This window comes from Aspergillus nidulans, chromosome VII (assembly GCF_000011425.1).
Source record: "Aspergillus nidulans FGSC A4 chromosome VII".
NCBI classification, from domain to species: Eukaryota; Fungi; Ascomycota; class Eurotiomycetes; order Eurotiales; family Aspergillaceae; genus Aspergillus; species Aspergillus nidulans.
In genome coordinates this window covers 741,920-762,244 of record NC_066263.1, presented here as the reverse complement: position 1 = coordinate 762,244, position 20,325 = coordinate 741,920, and the positions used below count along the sequence as shown (strand labels likewise).

Sequence of the window (20,325 nt, the reverse complement as noted above, 5' to 3'; positions counted from 1 at the left end):
ACAGAGCCCAGTCTAGCAGGCTTAGCACCAGGAACATACCGCAAAAATCACAGGTCCCATGGTCCACATGTAAATGGACTGCAAGCTAACTGTTTTCCGCTAGCCGCTCGTGCAAGGAGGAAAGGCCAACAGCACGACGGACTTTAGCGATGAATTGATCGCATTCTAATCTCCGGCCAAAATAACGATAGACCTTCATCTCGGCGCTCGTTGGATGTCATCTCTGAGGGACGGCTGTTCTACTGCTCGCGTCTCCCGTCTTGCCACTACAATTGGTAGTTCCTTCACGATTCAGACAAGTCTGCCGTCCGCAGACGTTCGCTCGCAGTTTCCCAGTTCCCCAGTTCTCATGGACCCAGGCAAGAGGCCAGACGCGATAAAGATAGTAGTCCAGGCCGATGGGACAGAGTAATTTCGAGCGCACCGACCAAAAAGTGGCGAAGCGACCAGAATTGATTAGGATTCGACGGGCTTACGGTCTTCCTGAATCGCTAGCCTTTGAGCCATGCACACTGGCGCTCATGTGCCAGAGTTGGTGGCGGGTTCTAGCCTAAGGGTCTTTTGAGAGCTTCAGCCAAAGAAGGCCGTATCGACGTATCAGCAACGTGAATTCGTCAACTCTGTACGGGGGCTGAGCCAGCTAGCCAAGTGTGTTCCTTGGTAGGCAGCACTATCGCAGCCATTAGGCGGGATTTCTGGTTTGTGGAGACGGACTTTCGATCCTCAATAAACGGTGAGTTGCACCGCTTGCACGGTTGATTCAAGGCATGGCGATAAGACTACTAGTACTCAGAGTGGTAGTCGAAGCGAGGCGGTTAGGCGATGGATTAGGTTCTAACGGCGATGACCGTCAAGAGCTTGGATGCCAGAACGAGAACTCATTAGGAAGGAGCGACCCAGTATTAGGCAACGACCCGGTAAAAGACGGGTCGAATACTGTATTGAGATTACAGTGGTCACTTTCCAGGGTCCGTCTGTAGAGACTAATTCTGTACGCTAATACTGTAGAGGCTAATATGGGCCCTGGCTAAAATTACTCTGGGAAACCCCATTATAAGTTGTCCAATAGACGAATGGCAGATATGGGAATCGCAGGACTAATTTAACAGTCTCCGCTCGCAGCTCGACAACAAATAATCAAAATGAATCAATGAGAGATCTAGGACTGAGGGTAAATGATTGATGAGCCGCAAATCCGGGATGGTCAATATGGCGATCAATGTTTCATAATTATGCAGGTACAATGATGGAATGATGTTAATCGATCCTTGCAGCGCAGAAACAAATTCGGACGTCGAGACAAGACATTGACTCTTGGCCGGAGACCAGGGTCGAGAGGAGAGGGACGAGGAAGAGACTAAGGGGCAACCATGGTTCCATAGGAGCCGCTCTAATTCTTAGCCAGACTCGAAAATTCAGCACTTGGCTTAGCGGACTTTGACGAAATAGTAATGTACATGGTATCATAATACACCTCGCCGGCAGAAAGTCGGATTCATACACGCGCCGTTCCTTCCGAAGGATGGCATTGCTCGCCCACAGAGCCAGAGGTGGAGACGTTGCCCAACTGGATGTCGCTCGCATCGAGCGGCCCCGTGGACTCATCAGTCTGACGGGTCGGATCAGTTGAAAAAACGTCTTGTTGAGCCGCCGGTTCGTCGAGCAGCCCGTTCTCTCCTAGCCATATAATCGTCTCCATCAGTTTCCGGTTCTCGTCTTCTTTCTGGCGGTCGAGGAGCTAGGAGACGTCCTGTTAGCTGGGCTCAAATAAAAACAAAACAGCTCGATAATGAGTTGACACCTACCGCTTCAAGGAGTCCTTTTCGTCCCTTGTTCTCGACTGGTTGTGCTTTGGTCCCACGGTCAGGCTTCTCGTGAGCAAACTTGCAGGTCTTGCCTCGAGGACAACGGCCGTTGCGGGCAAAATGCCGACAGATACGCTTCTTCTCGTCGCGCGCCGGCGGCGCGACCCGTTCGGGTCCCTCCCGACGTGATGTTGCTTGCTCCGGCGCAGAATCGTCGTCATCGTCATCGCTACTTTCATCAGAATCAGAGGATGACAGATCAGACCCGCTTGAGGAAGTCCAGTCGCTATCGTCAGACGCGTCGGACGCCAAATCGCCAACGGCTTGTTCGTTAGCTGCGGAATCTTTCTTTTCAGGTTGATCGGCTTCTCGTTCAGTCGGCACTGAATCTTCTTGGACCCCGTCCATTTTGCGAGCGCGCTCAGCATCAGCCTCTGCCTGCGCTATCCGTTTCTCCTCCTTCAATAGCTTCCGTCGTAACTTCTCGGCCTTCATTTTGGCTTTCGCGGCTGCATCGGCGGGATCCAGGGCGACTCGAGTCTGCTCTTTCTTTTCTTGGTCCTTTGCACGGGTAGCCGCTGACTTGCGAGCTTCCCTCTGCTGCCGTTGAGCTTCTTCTCTGGCTTTCTTCGCCTTCTTTGCTTCCTCCATAGCTTTCTTTTTCTCTTCAATTTTCGCTTGGGTAGGGAAACGCTTCTTGCGCTCTGCGATCCAAGCTGCGATATCTGCAGATGTCTGCAGATTTGATGTTCGTCCTTTGTACGTGATTTGCAATGCTACCCCAGTGCCTGGGCCACCGGATGCCAACCTGGTTTCCTCATCGGCGTCATCTTCCTCCTCACTGGACTCGTGCTCCTCAGTCTTCGGGGTTAACCCTAGCTGGTTATGCTTCCGCTTCTTCTTCTTGGGTTTCCGTTGCGAATCAACCGGCGTAGGCGGTTTCAAAGGCAGAGGATTACCGAAACTAGGGACCGGAGGTGGCGCCGGGAATCGTGGAGCTGTCGACTGAGGCTTGCCAAATGCTGACGTGTGGTCGCGCTTGTTCGCATGTTTGCCGGGAGAGCTCTGATTATTATAGGTGTTGTTCTGACGCGGTCCCCGTTGGCTGGGACGCTGCAATCCTGGAAATGAGCCTGAATGTCCTGTGCCCTCGAAACCCCAGCGGATAGGAGGGCCCATCATTGTCGGCTGCACCGATGGCGTAGCATTTTGATGAGCAGGATGTGTTTGAGTGTATGGAGGGGATTGTTGTGTAGGTGTTGCATATGTAGTACCATAGCTTGATTGATGCTGATAAGCCGTGCCATTAACGGCAGGTTGCGGATAATGCGACGTAGAGGCGAATGTACTCCCAGTCACGGCATTCGAAAAAGCCTGCGAAGACGACTGCGTATAATGCGGCGTCGGAATGCCTGTTTGTTGATTTGGCATATGTTGAGCTGGGTACCCTGAGTGTGTCATGGGCGCATATCCAGCATGAGCTGCCGCGTAGCCGCCAGAGTGATTGGCATCGGAGCTCATGAAATGACCTCCTCTACCTCTATTCCCGTAGCCTCTCCCACGGCCCCTGAATTGGCCACCCCCGCGGCCACCCCGTTGACCATGGTGATTCTGCCCATACGGCGTGAACGCATTGTTATGAGCGTATTGTTGTTGCGGCGGATGTTGTGTAGGAGGCGGAGGTGGAGGGGGAGGGAAGGAGAATCCCTGAGGGTTCATGGCGGGGAGATCTCGGTCGATCTTCAGGGATAGAAAGCATGCACTCCATCCTCACAGCATCGTAAAGGTTGCGACAAAGCTCTGCAGCTCAAAAGTGCCCTTCATGAAGCGGGTCCAAGCGAGTAGTTCGCCCGCTCCGATGGCAAGGAATAGTTGGACTGGTCACGTGCTTAATGGCCAGCTAAAAAAAAATCGAGCAGGTTCTCCGGCTGCGATTGGCTGGAGGACATGGCATCGTGAGTCCTGCTGGAGGTTTTGGGCTTTGAGCTCGAGACAAAAGTATCGGCATGGCCAGATGAGCTTTAATCTATACTGTTTCTGAAACTTCTGTGGATTGAATTCTGAACATGGGATCTGCATTCAATCAAACCTATCCTCCGCTGTGATACCTGAAAATCGAGAATTCGGGCCTGCTTTTCCGCGGTCCCTTCCAACATCATGTTTATCCTTGTGAGTAGAATTAACCCAGTCCAGACGGGGAACAGATGCTTACCGGTGCTGGCAGACCACCATCTCAGATCTTATTCAGATTTCCCCAGAGGATTTTTCAAAATATAGTTCCGTTGCCATCGAGGACAACATTAATGAAAAGTACGCCAACAAAGTAAGCCCATCTCGATGTCCCTCAGGTTCACAACCCTAGTCTCTTAAAACAATTTTGCTGACTTTACTGGTAGGTCATTCAGAAGATTGGGCTCTGTATTGGTTTCTATGATCTCTTAGAGTCATCAGATGGTCTGATCGGCCATGGCACTGGGCTCGTCAATGTGAACGGTGAGCTAGCCCAGTCTCCATCCCGATCTTTCATGATGTTCTAGCCGACTGACATATACTACAGTGAAGTTCCGGCTTATTGTGTTTCGCCCATTTAGGGGGGAGATTGTGCTGGGCAAGATCTCAAGCGCTACTGAAAATGGCATAAAAAGTAACGATGGTCCATTCCGTGATGACGCTGTATGCTAATTCACTGTCACCAGTCGGCGTAGAATTTTTCAACGACATCTTGGTACCTCCAGACCTCCTTCTGGATGGCGCTAGATTGTGAGTCTCACACAGTCTTTGCTTGGCCGTGGCTGACGTGAAGCAGTGATTACCAGGACCAGGTTTGGATCTGGGAAAACGAAGAAGGGACGTTCTACTTCGATGTAGGAGAAGTTGTCCGCTTCCGCGTTGAAATGGAAGAATGGCATGACCAGATTCCCAATGCTCCTGATCTTGGAGATGGCGCTCCAATTGACCGCAAGCCTCCGTATTCTATTATTGTATGTACAGATCACTGGAATTCTGGAATATGCCCTTCTAATGGAATACAGGGATCTATGCAGATGGCTGGTCTGGGGCCAATATCATGGTGGTAGAGAGTGTTTTTGATAAGATTTGTCGAGTAACGCCACGGAAGCAATTGTGTACATTGGTATCTGTGTTTGAATGACTGTATGACCCGCATATTAGACTACGAATGATTCATATTATATATATTGTACAGCGAGGTAGAACACTCAGCTCTCCCTCGGGTTCCTACATACGGTGTGTCGAGTGAGGCTCGAAAAATGACGTGCTCAAGGGCGCCGAACGCGACACGGCCGGGCCTCAACAGATGATGAATGCGCCAGGAACATTCTTTTTCAAGGACTAATCTGAGCGACATTGCATTAGTGCGATTTTGATGTATGGCCTCGGTTATCGCCGGAACGAGATTGGACAGTAGTCACAATAATAACAGTCAACGATATACAGACTCGTGTTAGATAGTGGAGTCGAGTGTCAGTCATCGCTTGATTGCGGGAAGCGTGGAACCGGATCGAGCTACTATACGCTGTCCTGAGCAATGCAACGTAAAAGAAACCTGGTGGAGGAAAATAATCCGTAGGCAGGCAAATTCCATTATAAATGCTGAGAACCTTCTCGCTGGAATGCCATAATTATTCAGTTTATCTCGGTGACGAAAAGATTATCATTACAAATCAGCGGTCGCAAATACTTTGTAGTACATATAACCTGAAGCCGTTACCAGCCATCGAGCGCTGGACATCATTTTGTTATCGTTTGACACATCTGCTGGCCAAGGGGTAGACCGCCATTGCATTCTTTAGCGCCTCGATCCCTTTATTTTTCTTATTTGAGAGCTCCTTGGGGTTTCTTTTCTCAGTCCCGTGACGATGACGATGATGGCGGGACATCCAGATCTCCCCTCCAACGGCCAGAACGGCGACTCGAACACACATCAGCAGCGCCAATTTGCGACTCTGGCCGTCCATGCTGGAGCTCCTCACGATCCCACCACTGGAGCTGTTATCGCACCGGTTAGTCTGCGCTTTTGAGACTTCCCATTTTGCCTGGACCAGCGCTGACTGTGACAGATATCCCTGTCTACAACGTTCGCACAGGAAAGTGTTGGTAAGCCGGTAGGGCTGTACGAATACACTCGAAGCTCGAATCCCAATCGGTCAGTACAAGATTTCAAATTAAAAATTCAGTTGAATACTGACTTCAGCCAGAGACAATTTTGAAGAGGCGGTTGCTTCGCTCGAGCACGCGAAATATGCACTAGCATTCTCCTCCGGATCTGCGACGACGGCAACCATTCTCCACTCGTTAGCTCCTGGCTCGCATGTCGTTTCCGTCTCAGATGTATATGGAGGAACACACAGATATTTCACCAAGGTTGCCGCGGCACATGGCGTCAATGTGTCATTCTCCTCGTGCTTGGAATTGGACGTGGAGAAGCTGATCCGGCCAAACGAGACTAAACTTGTCTGGATTGAGACTCCTTCGAACCCTACCCTAGCGCTGGTTGATATCCGCAAAGTTGCCGCGGTTGCGCATCGCCATGGCGTTCTGGTTGTGGTCGATAATACCTTCATGAGCCCTTACGTTCAGAATCCATTGGATCACGGTGCTGATGTGGTGATTCACTCCGTTACGAAGTACATTAACGGCCATTCCGTAAGCCACCTTGTCTCCGGTCCTTTCACCCGTGTGCTAACGATCCGGTAGGATGTTCTGATGGGTGTTGCAGCCTTCAATTCGGACGAATTGAAAGAGCGCTTTACGTTCCTCCAGAATGCCATTGGGGCTGTACCATCTCCATTCGATTGCTGGCTGGCTCACCGTGGTCTCAAAACACTGCATTTGCGTGCGCGAGAAGCCACAGCCAACGCCACGGCTGTTGCTCTAGCACTCGAATCTTCACCTCACGTCATATCTGTGAATTACCCTGGACTCAACTCTCATCCGAACCGTGAAATCGCCGTCAAGCAGCATCGCAAGGGCATGGGAGGCGGCATGCTGAGTTTCCGGATCAAGGGAGGTCACAAGGCCGCCCATCTGTTCTGTGAATATACCAAGATCTTCACACTTGCAGAGAGCTTAGGTGGTGTAGAGAGTCTCTGCGAAGTTCCTTCAAGCATGACCCATGCTGGAATTCCCAAAGAAGAGCGAGAAGCTGCTGGTGTTTACGATGACTTGGTCCGCATGAGCTGCGGAATTGAAGATGTTGAGGACCTGACGGCTGATACAATGCAGGCACTTGAGAGGGCTGTGGCTGCAAGCCAGGCGCTGGAGAACGGAAGTGCTTGATTTCGACCAAGTAAACTTGACGACGGTAGAGCAATAGAGCCTTTTCTGATAGAATAACTCATGTCGTTTACGAAGTCAAACTCAACGGGACAGAAAATGTAACAGCACTTTGGCATGGATTTGACTGAACATTTTCAACCACATGATAGAATCCCTGAGTTTTGTTAGTAGTGCTTCTATGGAAGCTCAATTCATCCTTATGATTCAATCTGATTAGTCATCAGCATAAATCTATGTTAACTACTGCGAAAATTTACCCAAGGACGAGCTATCCAAGCATAAATATACGGGCTCTGGGTGCAATTGTCAGAGCTCTCCTTGAGCCTTGTTTGGGCGGAGGTATGGATCTACGATCATGACCGTCAAAGTCCTGAGACATCAGACTGATTCATGTAGCACCAGTCAACTGTACCCGAGTCGAGGGGCGCACTGCATAACGCTCGATATTTGCTTCTTTGCCCGTTACCCCAACATTAAGAGTCTACAAAGCGTGCTCCACCGAATGAGCACATAGCCATGGCCTCCAAATTCAGTTTTGGCTTCTCTGGCGACGATATCGATATCGATCTTGACGAGAATGAGCTTGATGATGCCACAGAGAGTGGCCACCAGGATGCTGGCACAGCATCTACGCTCCCAGAGCTTGTGAAAGCTCAAAAACATGAAATTGATGAGTGGGTAAGCTGCATATATCTCACTTAGTGCATCTTATTGGACATCGTATACCTTCATACGCTATCACAGTAGAGTCAAGAAAAGCTTGTTAACAATGCAACAGCTCTCCATGCTCCCATCACAGATATCGTACAATACGTGCACTATCTCTCCCTTTCAGGAGAAGGGCCTGGGGCAAGGTGCAAGCGCAAGTACAGATATAGGAGCAAATACTGTTACTGTCGCACGCAGGGACGTCTTCGATATTCGCGCCCAGCTAATGGTGGAGGATAGTGCTGAGGAGCAGAACGGCGAGTTGATCGCCGGACTTGAGAAGGGTGACATCACGCCTAATTTCTACGAGGGCGGGTTTAAGACGTGGGAGTGCTCTATTGATTTGGCTGGGCTGGTTGTTGGCGAGGGAGTGGGACTGGAGGATGAGGGTGAGGATAGACATGTTATTGAGGTTGGTTTTTCCTTCCCTTCTTCCAGGTTCTAATTTGATTTGCTGGGGATGGATTTGATGGACTCAGACGCTGATATTTCACTATATTAGCTTGGTTCAGGGACCGCGGTTCCCTCGCTGGCGGTATTTGCTCAGTTGCTCGCTCGGACGGAGACAGACGGGACAACATCAAAGCCAGCAGAGAAGAAAAAACAAACTCACTTTACATTTGCAGACTATAACTCCGCTGTTCTACGTCTGGTGACTGTACCGAATCTACTTTTAACATGGAATCACTTTACCACGCACCGCAAGTCGGCTCAACCGTCCGATGGCCAGTCAGAGGACAAAGCAGAGAGTCAAGAAGAGATGCTAGACATAACACCCGACCTTGTTGAACGCTTTCAATCTGACCTCGCGCACAGAGGAATTACTGTCTCTTTCATCTCAGGCGCCTGGTCACCGTCATTCGTGGAGCTGGTGTTTTCGTCACCGGAACTGGCGGGTTATAGGACGCTTATTCTTGCAAGTGAGACGATTTACTCGCCTGCTTCATTAGCCGCTTTCTCGGAAACGTTGTTGATGTTGCTGCGCCGTTCTTCGCAGAGTAATCATGCGAGTAGGGCGCTTGTGGCCGCGAAGAAGGTCTACTTTGGTGTTGGAGGGGGCGTCGATGAGTTTCTGACTATTTTGAGGAGTGTAGCTGATGGGAATGTTGATGTTGGAGAGCGGATGGACGTCAAATCTGCTGGAGTGGGAAGGACAATCCTGGAGGTTAGCGCGAGTACTTAGAGCTATATTATGATAAATGAAGAGTCGATAGAATGTAGTGTCGAGTCATTGTTACTGCTGCTTGGTCGAACCTAGCTACAATTACCGGACAAGGATCGAGATAGTCATTGTGCAACAAAGGAAAGCGAATGAACGAAACGTAGACTTTAGCTATATGTACAACACGCCTGACTCTCAGTCTATCACCGGAATTTTGCGAAATCCACGAAAGCAGCAAACCCATATCTAGTCATAAATAGAAACAACCTTGCCATCCTGCATACGAGCAACGCGGGCCTCTTCGATCTTCTGGTTCTTACGCTCGTAGTGGGCAATGACCTCACTCAAGTCAGCCTTGCTGCCAGCGATGACATTGTACGGGTGGCCAGGGTGGAAGCTCGATCTATTGCGAGAGTTAGCACAGTTGTTCTTGATTCCGGACAAACTGAACAGCGACGTACTCCGGGCTCTTCAATTCATACACCTCACTGGGTGCCTGACTGAGGAAGAGGTGGCGGTCCCGGGCAGCCCTCTCAGCGGCAGCTGTGTGAAGCGCGTTTCTCTCCTCAAAGACCTTCTCCGAGGGAGTCCACTTCTCGATGAGGCGGGTGAGGGCTGATTGCGAGTCGGCGACCTTCCCAGGCTTCGTGAACTGGTAAAGCGCGAAGCAGGAAGCGAAGGTACCGACGGCGACGTAGAAGCTACGCTGTATTCAAATCAAGACAGATTGTCAGCCATTGTCGGCGCAGGGGTACCCCGAGGGACCCCGAGGGAAGAACTTACGCCGAAGCTTTCGTTCACAGGCTCGGCATGGTGAGCTGCGTGTGAGTCAAATCGTCGAGGTTGCTGGTTTCGCAGCAGAAGCCGCGCCGAAGCTACCGAACGCCGGGCAAGAATCATGGTGTGGAGGACGACAATTGGCGGCACCTATAATTCTAATGCCGTCACCGAAGTGGGAGTTGAGGTCGAAGAGGCGGAGCCGGATAGCACGGGTCACATGACCTACTGGTTTTGGGATAGTGTGCAATATAGTCTTGGCGTCTGATGGTCATCTGATGGCCTGAGCGTCCAAGTCAGGGCTTCGCCTGCTCTTCATCTTCATCTTTTCAGTTCTCTAGCTTCATTCTGTTCGCTTCATCGCCCAAAATGTACTTTCGGTCGTGGTCAGGTTGATGAATACACTTGCTATGACAGCTATGCTGTCCTTAGCTCCTCCGGCCCTGATGAGCAAAATCGCCCCCGACTATGTGGGTAGTCAGTTGGCTGCTGTGTTGGCGCTCCTTAATGATGGCCGTTCAATGAGAATTGGGCTCGCTCTGGTTCTCTTGCATGGCTAATTCGACCATCTGCCTCACTATGGCAGCTCTCTCCACATCTATTTCGGTGCAGGGATTCAATTGGATTCATTCCTTGCCAAATCATGCGCGCTTGATCGTCTCTGGATAAGAGGAACAACATGTCACCGCTTATACAGCTTTAGCGTTACTGACTCCACAGCCCAACCTCTCTTTCGGCGTTCGAGCGTTACCTCATCCTCAAGGATTTTCCTTTCTTTTTCCCAGGAATTTGTTGCTAGTCCTCCAATGAACCAACGCCCAGTCATTGATGCCCAAATTTCTGCACCCATGCACGATAATTGGGTCATCGCTGCCCTGCGTATACAAGCCCTCGGTCCACATTGGCTTCACCGTTTCGCACCTGAAGCCATGCTCATGCCTTTCCTGCCCGTTTTTGACTCATTGAATGGGTCGGGGAAACAGTTCATCCCCACGGTTCGGTCCGCTCTGAATCCTTGTTAGCCCTCCCAAGGCGAGACGCAGACATTGTCCGTGTGCAGCGCGTCGTCAGGCCGTCGCTTGACATAGGCCATCAGTTGATACTTTCTCACCTTTGTCTTTACTCTGTCTAATTCTACTCCAGAAATTCATTATTTCAGAAACATATCCGCTCATAACTTGCTTTGGCTCTTGAATCTGCATACTAGTCATCTACTGCCACCGACTTTCTGCCTTCGTGGTCTTTGACTATTTGCGCGTACGCGCAGCTTTCGTGCCCCATTTTCCCCTGCCTCCTTTTTTTTTCTCCCCTTTGCCTTTATCGCTGTCACTACTGCTGCATGGCCCTCCTTTAGCCTGCGTCTGTACGTATATCAATCCGGAAATACACCTGGTGACTTTCACTTTTCACTTGACTCAACATTGGTCCACTCGCCATTCAACTAACATACTTTGATAACCAGCCTACTGGAAACACGTCTCTACTATCTGATTGAATTTGGGCGTGTATCACTATGGCCAAGTCAGGCAAGAAGAATAAGAAAGGCGTTAAAAAGGGCAAGAGCCAGGAGGATGCTCCAGCTCCTCAGCCTGAAGTTCCCTCTACCGAGCCTGAGCAGCAACAACCAGCAGCAGACACACCTCAACCTGAGGTTCCCTCTACTGGGCCTGAGCAGCAACAACTAGCAGCAGACACACCTCAACCTGAAGAGGCGCCTGAGCTGCCAACTGCTTCTACGACAGGAGAGGAGCCTAACCCCCTCGCTAAATCAGAGGTTACGACCCAGGTTGTCCCAGAGATAGTACCAGATCTCAAACCGGTACTTGAGTCTGCGCCGGAAAGAGAACCAGAGCCAGAGCAAACGCAGAACATCGAGCAATCCCAGACGCCGTCTGACCCGGACATTCCTTCTCAAACACCGCTCGAAGACAATGATTTCACTGAAATAACCAAACACGACACTTCGTCAAATCAACCTCCCGGTATGATCGATACCCAGATTGAGCACATCCAGGAACCTAGCCACGACGATCTAGGCGTATGGGAACAACTCGACACAGCTGAAGCAGAAAAAAACCACGACGACACTCCGATCGAACAGAGCAACTCTGTGGACCAATCCGAACAATCGCCAATCACCGCGCCGCAATCGCCTACGTTCACATTTGCGCCGGAGACTTCGACGACCGAACCTACCGAAACTTGGTCAGCTTGGGAGGAAAACGATTTGACTAAGGCTTCACCTGCTGAAGAAGAGACTGCCACCCCGAAGAACGACGATCATAATTCTCACGTTTTCACGAATCCTTCTGGCGAGATTGCTTCAACAGAGCCAGCCTCTGAATCTGCTCAGACTTCTGACCTTGCGCCCGCCCCTGCTTCTCAACCAGAAGTCGAACTTCCCCTCGAATCTGAGCTTGCTAAGGAAGCAGAACCCATTCAGAAGCCAGAGCCTGTTAAAGAGCCAGAGCCGGCCGCAGAGCCTGAGACTTTTTTCTCTGAACCTGTTGAACCTATCGAAGTACCCGAGCCAGTTCAAAAGCCTGAGACTGCTACATCGCCTGAACCTGTTAGAGAACCCGAGCCAGTTCAGGAGCCTGAGGTTGCTATAACGCCTGAACCTGTTGAAGAACCCGAACCAGTCCAGGTGCCTGAGGCTGTTACAGCGCCTGAGTCTGCGATCGAACCCGAGCCGCTAGCTACAGTCGAGCCCGCGATGGGAGCTGAACACACCATGGAGCCGGCACAAGAAGTCACTCCGCCTGCATCGAAACCCCAATCCCCTGCACCAGCAACTGCTTCACCGTCCTACAAGTCGGCTTCACCTATGCAACGCGCAGTTTCGCCTGCTGCGATAAGTGTCGCCGACACCGTCGACGCGCCACACGCTTTCCCTCCCCCGCCTGCTGCTCCTACACCACCACCAGCATCTCCTAAGACACAGGATGTTCCACCGTTGAAAGATGCATCATATCCCACTCCAAGAGCGGCACCACCAACGCCGCCTAGTGCCTCTCCTCAGTACAACTCATCGTACCCTACAGACCAGGCTTACTCACCGCGGCAAAAGTCATCACCGTCGCATAACACTCGCAAGCCCTCCTCGCCTATTCCCAAAATCAGCAGTCCTCTGGCACATGCTTACACCTCTCCGGTGATGTCTCCACATACTACGTCTGTTCCGCCAATGCCTCCTTCTTTTCCTCCATCTGTCTCCCACAGTTACGCCACTGCTTATCAGTCGCCCGCTATGAGCACTGCTGGGTACTTTCCTCCTCAGTACGGCTACTATCAACCAACTTCGCATCCACACCATACTCCCCGAGGACCCATGGCCCCAAATGGTCCGTACCCAGGTTTGAGAGATCCGGGCTATCCCAACGAGCATGATCGCTCCGGACGAGGAGGGCCTATGGTACCTCCTGATCAAGAAGATGCACGGGAGCTTCTAGATAGAATTCAGGACGCGATCCCGGATATTAACCGCCTTCTCGGATCGTACAAGCATACAAAGACCAAACTTCAGTCCCGAGAAGCCGAGTTTAAGCAAATGGAGAGCCAACACAAACAAGCGTTGATGCATAAGGATTTCTTCATCGAGGCGCTCCAGAACCAGCTGCGGAAGACTGCGAACGAAAGTGCTGAGGAAGCCACAAAGCTGAAAAACATGATCAACGAATTGCGAATGGAGCTTGGCAACATGGAGGAGAAGCGGAAGGATATGGAGGAAAAGCTCGCTGACTCCGAAGCCTCCATTTCCTCTCTGGAGGAAAAGAAAACCGGACTCGAAGAGCAGATCAAAAAGCTGAACGAGCAAATTGAGGAAGAACGCGTAGCCCATAGCCAGGAATTGGACAGGCAACGAGCAGAGATGGAAGCAGAAAAAGAAGAAGCTCTCAAGACGCAGAAGCAAGAGCTAACTGAACTCTTTGAGGAGATCAAGGCTGAAGACGAGAAAGCAGCGGCAGAGGCTTTGGCGGCTCGTGAAGCTGAATTGCTCGAGCAACAAGAGGCAATGAAGATCGAGTACGAACAGCAGAAACAGCAGATGCAAAACTCGCATGATACCCTGCAGGCCGAGTTCGACACTAAGCTGGCGGAACTTGCAACTACCCAGGGTGATCTTGAGAAGAAGCACCAGGAATTGGAAGACACTCGACATGCGCACGTTGAGCAGGTTGAATCACTTGAGAACCAGCACCAAGAGAAAATTACCGAGATGGAACGAGCTTGGACTGAGGAGAAGACGGGCCTGGAGACTCAGCTTTCTGAGAAATCCGAAGAGCTTGCCAACAGCGAGCGAGAGAACAAACGACTAGAGGAGGATCTCCTTTCCAAGGAGAAACAACTCCAGCTTTCGGTGGACAACATGCGTCTTACTATTAACAATTTGGACAACGACTGCGACAGATTGAGGAAAACTCTCCACAGTCTTGGAGAAGCCACTGACCTCAAGAACACAAAAGGCGATACATTCTTGTAAGTTGCCTAGGCTGAGATCTGTTCGGGTCTCAGTTGTTCATTCCTTGCATTCTCGAAATAATCATCTACGACCACATTTCTATTTGTCCATATTTCCTTTTCTCTACGACAGCATTCGCCGCTCTTTATATTTTTCCTTTGTTTTCACCATAGAATGACACGAAGACCATGATCATGTTGATAACGTTATAAATGTACCTGTTCTGATACGTATGAATCTAGTCTGGACTGCTTCGGCCAACTTCAACGTCTCATCGTGACGCTCTCTAAGGAACACTTTTCGTATCTACCAATTGACCCTCCTCAAGAGGTCCTTTCCAAGCTCCCGCCAGAGCTTCCTTCGTTCCTTGACAACACCCCAGCGTCTCGCGAACTCCGCTCCGCTTACGTCCAGCACGTCGTTTCCAAAATCCTAACCTACCGCATCTTCCACCCCTTTCTCTTCACTCTCGGGCGCCGCTACGACAAAGCAGACATCCTCTTCCAGATGCTCTCAATGGACATTCGCCGCAAGTCCGTTCGTCGCGAAGCTTTCTGGCGCCAGCAAACCCTCAAAGCAGCCTACACCACCTCTGACGCAAAGGAGTCCATCAACGTTGTCGCCGCCGTGATCGTGGACGAGATCAGCAACAGCCTCAAGCACTTTGCTGACCCGCGCCGTATGGATGGCCTTCTCACAAGCATCCGCAAAATTGTCAAACTTGCCGCCGAAACATGGCGACACGCACGAGTCGAGCGCGAACTCATCATCGCTGCCCTTCCAGCCCCCGAAGACGGCAGTGTCCCCGGTGAGGACTGGGAAGAGTACGGCGTTCCCAAAGAGAATTCCTCGGGTCGAACCTCTCCGAAGACAGCAGATTTTGCCCGCCATGTGGTCTTGCGTCCCTTCCCTCGCATTATCCGCGAAGCAGCCCACGAGGACTTTTTAGGTGACGAGGGCAAGGCGAGCCCGTGTACGTACTCTCGTGGCTCCGTCCTGTACTCTGACTCGCCAATTATTCTTGCAAGACTCCAGGAATTGGCGGGAAAGACTACAGATGCACCTGTGCGAAGAGAGGATTCGCCTCCGGCGACAGGGAGACTCTCGCGAGCATCGACTTATTATGAACCCCCTTCGCCTCGGATACCGTATGCCCAGGATACCCTTATTGAGGGTGCAACAGGACCTAACTTTGGAACCGCTTAGGTAGCCTCTTTACCTGAGATTACGACAGTTTAAGACGTTCCGACACTAAACTTTGTCACTACGACACACGCTCCTTAAATATTTCATTCGTGTACTTGTTAGCGATTTGTCCGTGAGTTTTGTTTTCCAGCCTTCTCATCTACCGTTCCTTCTCTTTCTCCAAATTGACACTTCTATCATCCATTGATGATTTGATTTAATATTTTCTTTCCACCTGCGTGTTTGTTTCGCCCCAGATTGATTCTTATCTGCATTATGTATTCGTTCATGACATTTGTCTTTGCTTCCTCTTCTTGATCTTGTCTTATGTCAACCACATCCTTGTTTTTGCTCAGCAGTTCAGCGATTGTTATCATAATGGGTGTATCAGGGCATAGGTAACAGATGGAGTCGATTGTGTGTTAGGACTACAGATCTAACTGAGTGTTTCATTTGGAATATAGCATTCAATCAATCTTGATTATATTGACTTCATAACCCTTCTAGAGTGAATAATGATTACCAATAAAGGAAATAGGAGGCCCATCAAGTAAAAGACCGTTAAAATTTAGATAAACACCATTCATAAAACATAAGAGGAAGTAAAGTTCAAGGAGGTGAAAACCATCTAAAACCCTTTGATGCATCATCTATATGCCTCGGAAATTTATTCATTTCTTCCCCTTCTTCTTCTTTTTTCCTCCACCAGGACTCTTTTGTCCTGCGCTCCCGGCCTGGTCATCAGCCTCTACAAGCACCGCATCATCGTCACTCTCCGTAACAGTCGGTGCGGGGGGAGCCGCAGCTGAAGCAGATGCCTTCGACCCAACTGCAACCTGCGTACCTTCAGCAACCTCAGGCGCCGCGGTAGCAGCAGCAGCAGTAGTGACGGTGCCCGGCTTCTCAGCATCCAGCTCCTTCATGAACCCTTCCTGGATACTAGCCTTCTTCTTCTCCCACCAAGCCTTCTCCTCATCAAGTTTCTTCTGGTGTTTATCTAACCGCTCGCGTACAATCTCGTTGTTAACCATTTCGTTTGCCGACTGGAAGATTACCTGGCCCCAGTTGGGGGCGTACGCGTTTGCCTGTTCATCAGTAACGTCAGCATATCCCATCTACTGAATAAAATTCCGAGAAAAAGCGAAAAGGGCGATTACCTCAGTAACAACATCCCGCACTTCATCCTCCATCTCCTTCTCCGCCCGCAGAAACCTCTGCCAAAGGTCGTCGCCCACACTTCCCCGCTGAAGAAGTACGGAAAGAGCCTGCTTCTGACTGCGAAGGGTCATGACGCGGCGAATGTCTTCTTGAGCGCGGCGGAGTAGCGCCGCCTTGAGGACCGACTCGGGGACCGCGACCTTCTTCTCTGTTGCTGAGGCGGGCGGGTCAAGGTGCAGAAGGGAAAAGTAGATGTCTCGTTGTAGATGTGACGGAAACCATGGTTCTAGGGATGTGGCCTTTCCTGTTTGTGGGGGATGCGGTTAGTGATTTGATCGAATTTGTTTGAGAGTATTTGACGAGACGTACTGGCCTTGCGCTTGCGGTAGAGGGATGAGAAAGTTGCAAGGGAGCCGATTAGAACGCTGAGGTACGCAAACGGTACAATAAGTGTGACCCAGTCCACCATTATGTGTCTGTGTCTGTGGACGGGTAGAATTCGGCGAGGTTGAGTTGGTTGTTAGTGTTGGAAGTGACTGCGGTGCGGGTACTGTAGTATTTTTGGCTGAGTTTTAGTTGGTCATAGTACGAGGTTTGCCCGCTGTGTACGTTAAAAGGATCGACAAAAGGTTTGGGCTAAAAGAAGGTACATGAGGAGAACGAACAACGCTCAGGGAGTGCTGTGTATATGATGTGGTGATGCTCGGACAATGAAGCAGCAAAGGCCAGGCTGGTGTCTTGGCCGCGTCACATGTCTAGACCCTCAGACCCTTACTCTCAAGTACATTCTCCGCAGGTCGACTACGATCATTTTTATCTTATATTTATATTCGTCCAGTCACTAAACCAAAAATACATAATGACAGACAACATGAGGTAACATGAGCCCGGCCAGCAATTCAGCCTAGCGGAAAGACCTCTATTACCAGTATCGGACGAGCACGTCTACGTCTTGCCTTATGCTTTAACCTGGATATCCGACAGTGCAATGATATTCCGTCTCCTTTCCTTGATAAGTCAACTGGATTCCAGCTTGGCTCCTATGTACTGACAGGCTGATCTCTTGCTTTGCGTCTACCAGGACCTTTGGCGGTCAACAGCTCGTCGCCGCCAAGGTAGCAGCAAACCCTACCTCACGGCCGTAGTGGCCTTGGTGTTATGATGCAAGGCTCGCCGTTAAGCAGTGTCGCCTGCAAATGAAGATTAGCGTGATGAATACCTCTGGGAGACAGATTCTGCTACCTATACACGCTGTGCTCTGAAAAAGGGTCCCGGCTGTTGCAAGCATCTTCTAGCCGCTGCTCTAACTCCTGATGTTCAGTCAGCTTTCAACCCTTGCGTCGGCAAATCAACGTTTGGGCAGAGCGCAAGATTGTATCAAATCTCAGTCACAGTCGGCCTGTTGATTGCGCCATCGAGCCGCGCGCTCCATCAGGCGCGCCAGCGGCTGTTGGAGCATGGCATTACACTGCATCTCTCGCGCACCCACTGATCGTACAACTGCGTAACGACACCCCAGGCATAATCGGTTTCCGGCGTAATATGCCGCACGCAGGATTCGGAAAGTATGAACGCCACGACGTGCCGCTGCTTGTAGCTGTCGCAAAGCCAGGCCCACTGGGTTGTGGTCTCGTTGTGTCCCATTAAGATCGCGAATTTGACAATCTCGACAGCCATGGTGAAGATCTCATCGTTTGTAGCCGCGGAGCTGGGGTCCTGATGCGCTGCTGAGTTGCTGAGACGATGTATCAACCATGCCTTGGAGAGCGTAATGCGCACGATAACAGCCGTCAACCATTGGATTGGGATGTCTAGGTTGAAGGTTTGCAGGTATACAGTCTCCACGTGAGTTGCCAAACTTGAGAGGAGCTCCTCTTTCTTGGACGAGAATTGCTGTCGTGTATTATGGTCTAAAGACTTGCCAGCCCAGTGCAATAGGCATAATCTCGCATTGAATTATATAATGTGGTATCAGTGTATCCCCATCGCGGTAGAGGCAAAGCAGGCATGTCTGGGATGAGGTCTTCACCATCGAAGTTAGTAGGAAGCTTAGTGTCAAACATACCCGGCCAGATCTGCGTGTCAATTCCCTGGTCCTCCGAGCAGAGCATGTCAAGAATACAAATGTGCTACCACAGCCGGCTGTCGATCTCGATCTCAAAAGGAGTCAGTCCTTAAAGCTGTTCTACCTTTGAACTACACCCACCTATAGATTATTCCAATATAATCTTTAATAATTAACATTACTAGCCTATAGTAACGTTACTTATTTAGATTTTGCTTTTTCATCTAATAACTCCTTTAAACTAATTAATCTATTATAATGATAGATTTACAAATTACTAACTGTAATATATTAATCAAACAGGTTTATAAATACTAAACTAGGAGCAGCTTTAGATAACATATTAAAAGGAGTCAGTCCTAGCTGTTGACCATCACGGTGCAGCCCTTGGCGTTGCGCAATCCGGACTATAACCGCTGCTTGAGCCCATACGAGCTGTGAATCAGCACGCCGGCGAAGACACAGCAGAAACAAGACTGCAGCCTGTAAGACATGCACGTCCGTGGTGCCAGTTAAGTTGGCTTCTGCCAGGGTCTGCTCCACGGCAACTCTGTACTCTTGGATGCAGGTAACATGATCCTCGTCGAGGATGGACTAGCACTGCACCGGCGTCATGCTCACCACAGCGGCAAAGCTCATAGCCAGAACCAAGGCCTTGTACGCAGGTTCCAATTCTGATTCATCGTTTGGCACAGTATTTGCTTGACATGACTTTGACCGAGGGGACGTGCAGAATGGCGATCATGGGCGCAACATTTTCTGGTAGACCTGCCATAGCGCTTGGATCCGCCGCGGCTGCACATATTTAGACCGACTCTGGCCTACACTATAGCTCGCAGATTGATCAAACCCTTGGATTCCAGGTGGCGGCAAAGCCATAGGTAGCATATCTGTACCGGAGACATGCGCCGTACTCTCCTCTTCAAAAACATCGTCACATAATTTTCGTAGTTCTCGAATCTCCCATTTCGCTATCAGCCTAGGACGACACGGCAACGGACAGGCCAGGCCATACCTTATCCCCAAGAACAACCGAAGCCTCATCACCGACATATCAGCTCCGGCCACCGTGGACCACCAATCTTCCTCATGGAGTTTCCAACCTGTCGGTGCCCGTTTGCTGATTGATAGGAGATCCTGACCGAGACGTCGCGGCTGATTGACTGTTAGTATCGAGTGAGAGCACACTAGACGCCGACCGCAGCCGTTCAACTTCCTCTTCCATTTCTTTGAGATGGGCAAGAATTTCAGAGATAGGAGGACGTTTTAGCCTGCGCGGTGCTCGCTTGTTTCCTGGGTAGCTGCATTCGGTCCCAATCCTGAAGCAGCGGCTACAAGGGTATTGCGGTCGCAGCCGATCTTTCGCTGATGCACCTAGTGCAGCTGCGCTTGAAGGCATTGACTTGTTTATGAGATGATTGTGCAGCTAGCTGAGTAGCATCTTCCGCAGTCGATGAAGCATGCATTGTGGAAGGGTGAGCTTTGTGGAATTACATGAAAATTCAGGAAAGGTATCTTAGTTGACTATATGGGCACCATGCTGATGAATCGATTGATTCTTGATCAACTAGCAAGGCGCACAACGATCTATGCTCAAAGAGGTGGAGTACCACTATACAGTCTATCTTGTACTTCATCACAATAATTTTAATATGACTCCAGCATCACCGCTTCACAAAATCACTCTCTGTCTCCAACCACGTTC

General features: G+C 50.3%; 7 protein-coding genes and 1 pseudogene across 8 annotated transcripts, besides 1 other annotated feature; 4 read left to right on the top strand and 4 right to left on the bottom strand.

Moving 5' to 3' along the window:
• Positions 1-20,325: part of a sequence feature (contig 1.22 729..276296(1)) that runs on past both edges of the window.
• ANIA_01448 (CCCH zinc finger protein) lies at positions 1,496-3,609 on the bottom strand (the record flags this gene model as incomplete). The annotated part of the gene is made up of 2 exons (XM_653960.2): positions 1,806-3,609; positions 1,496-1,738 (listed from the first exon to the last, which is right to left on the bottom strand). The coding sequence occupies exons 1-2, from the start codon at positions 3,522-3,524 to the stop codon at positions 1,496-1,498; spliced, it is 1,962 nt and encodes a 653-aa protein (XP_659052.1). The 5' UTR covers positions 3,525-3,609.
• ANIA_01447 (DNA-directed RNA polymerase III subunit RPC25) lies at positions 3,822-5,232 on the top strand (the record flags this gene model as incomplete). The annotated part of the gene is made up of 8 exons (XM_653959.2): positions 3,822-3,974; positions 4,030-4,128; positions 4,202-4,298; positions 4,363-4,449; positions 4,502-4,565; positions 4,612-4,786; positions 5,011-5,051; positions 5,181-5,232. The coding sequence occupies exons 1-8, from the start codon at positions 3,963-3,965 to the stop codon at positions 5,230-5,232; spliced, it is 627 nt and encodes a 208-aa protein (XP_659051.1). The 5' UTR covers positions 3,822-3,962.
• On the top strand, positions 5,470-7,308 carry ANIA_01446 (cystathionine gamma-lyase CYS3). The gene is made up of 4 exons (XM_050612758.1): positions 5,470-5,827; positions 5,885-5,970; positions 6,023-6,470; positions 6,522-7,308. Exons 1-4 carry the CDS (start codon positions 5,684-5,686, stop codon positions 7,101-7,103), a joined length of 1,260 nt encoding a protein of 419 aa, XP_050468638.1. The 5' UTR covers positions 5,470-5,683; the 3' UTR covers positions 7,104-7,308.
• On the top strand, positions 7,620-8,994 carry ANIA_01445 (protein-histidine N-methyltransferase; the record flags this gene model as incomplete). Its single annotated transcript, XM_653957.1, has 3 exons — positions 7,620-7,781; positions 7,882-8,223; positions 8,314-8,994. 3 exons carry the CDS (start codon positions 7,620-7,622, stop codon positions 8,992-8,994), a joined length of 1,185 nt encoding a protein of 394 aa, XP_659049.1.
• Positions 9,126-9,893, bottom strand: ANIA_01444 (putative NADH-ubiquinone oxidoreductase 178 kDa subunit). Its single transcript, XM_653956.2, has 3 exons — positions 9,757-9,893; positions 9,435-9,679; positions 9,126-9,376 (listed from the first exon to the last, which is right to left on the bottom strand). Exons 1-3 carry the CDS (start codon positions 9,871-9,873, stop codon positions 9,220-9,222), a joined length of 519 nt encoding a protein of 172 aa, XP_659048.1. The 5' UTR covers positions 9,874-9,893; the 3' UTR covers positions 9,126-9,219.
• On the top strand, positions 11,264-15,418 carry ANIA_01443 (uncharacterized protein; the record flags this gene model as incomplete). Its single annotated transcript, XM_653955.1, has 2 exons — positions 11,264-14,229; positions 14,455-15,418. The coding sequence occupies 2 exons, from the start codon at positions 11,264-11,266 to the stop codon at positions 15,416-15,418; spliced, it is 3,930 nt and encodes a 1,309-aa protein (XP_659047.1).
• ANIA_01442 (Sec63 complex subunit SEC66) lies at positions 15,867-17,240 on the bottom strand. The gene is made up of 3 exons (XM_653954.2): positions 16,925-17,240; positions 16,555-16,859; positions 15,867-16,482 (listed from the first exon to the last, which is right to left on the bottom strand). The coding sequence occupies exons 1-3, from the start codon at positions 17,022-17,024 to the stop codon at positions 16,069-16,071; spliced, it is 819 nt and encodes a 272-aa protein (XP_659046.1). The 5' UTR covers positions 17,025-17,240; the 3' UTR covers positions 15,867-16,068.
• Positions 17,987-20,165, bottom strand: ANIA_01441 (annotated as a pseudogene). Its single transcript has one exon. A coding segment is annotated over exon 1 (2,179 nt).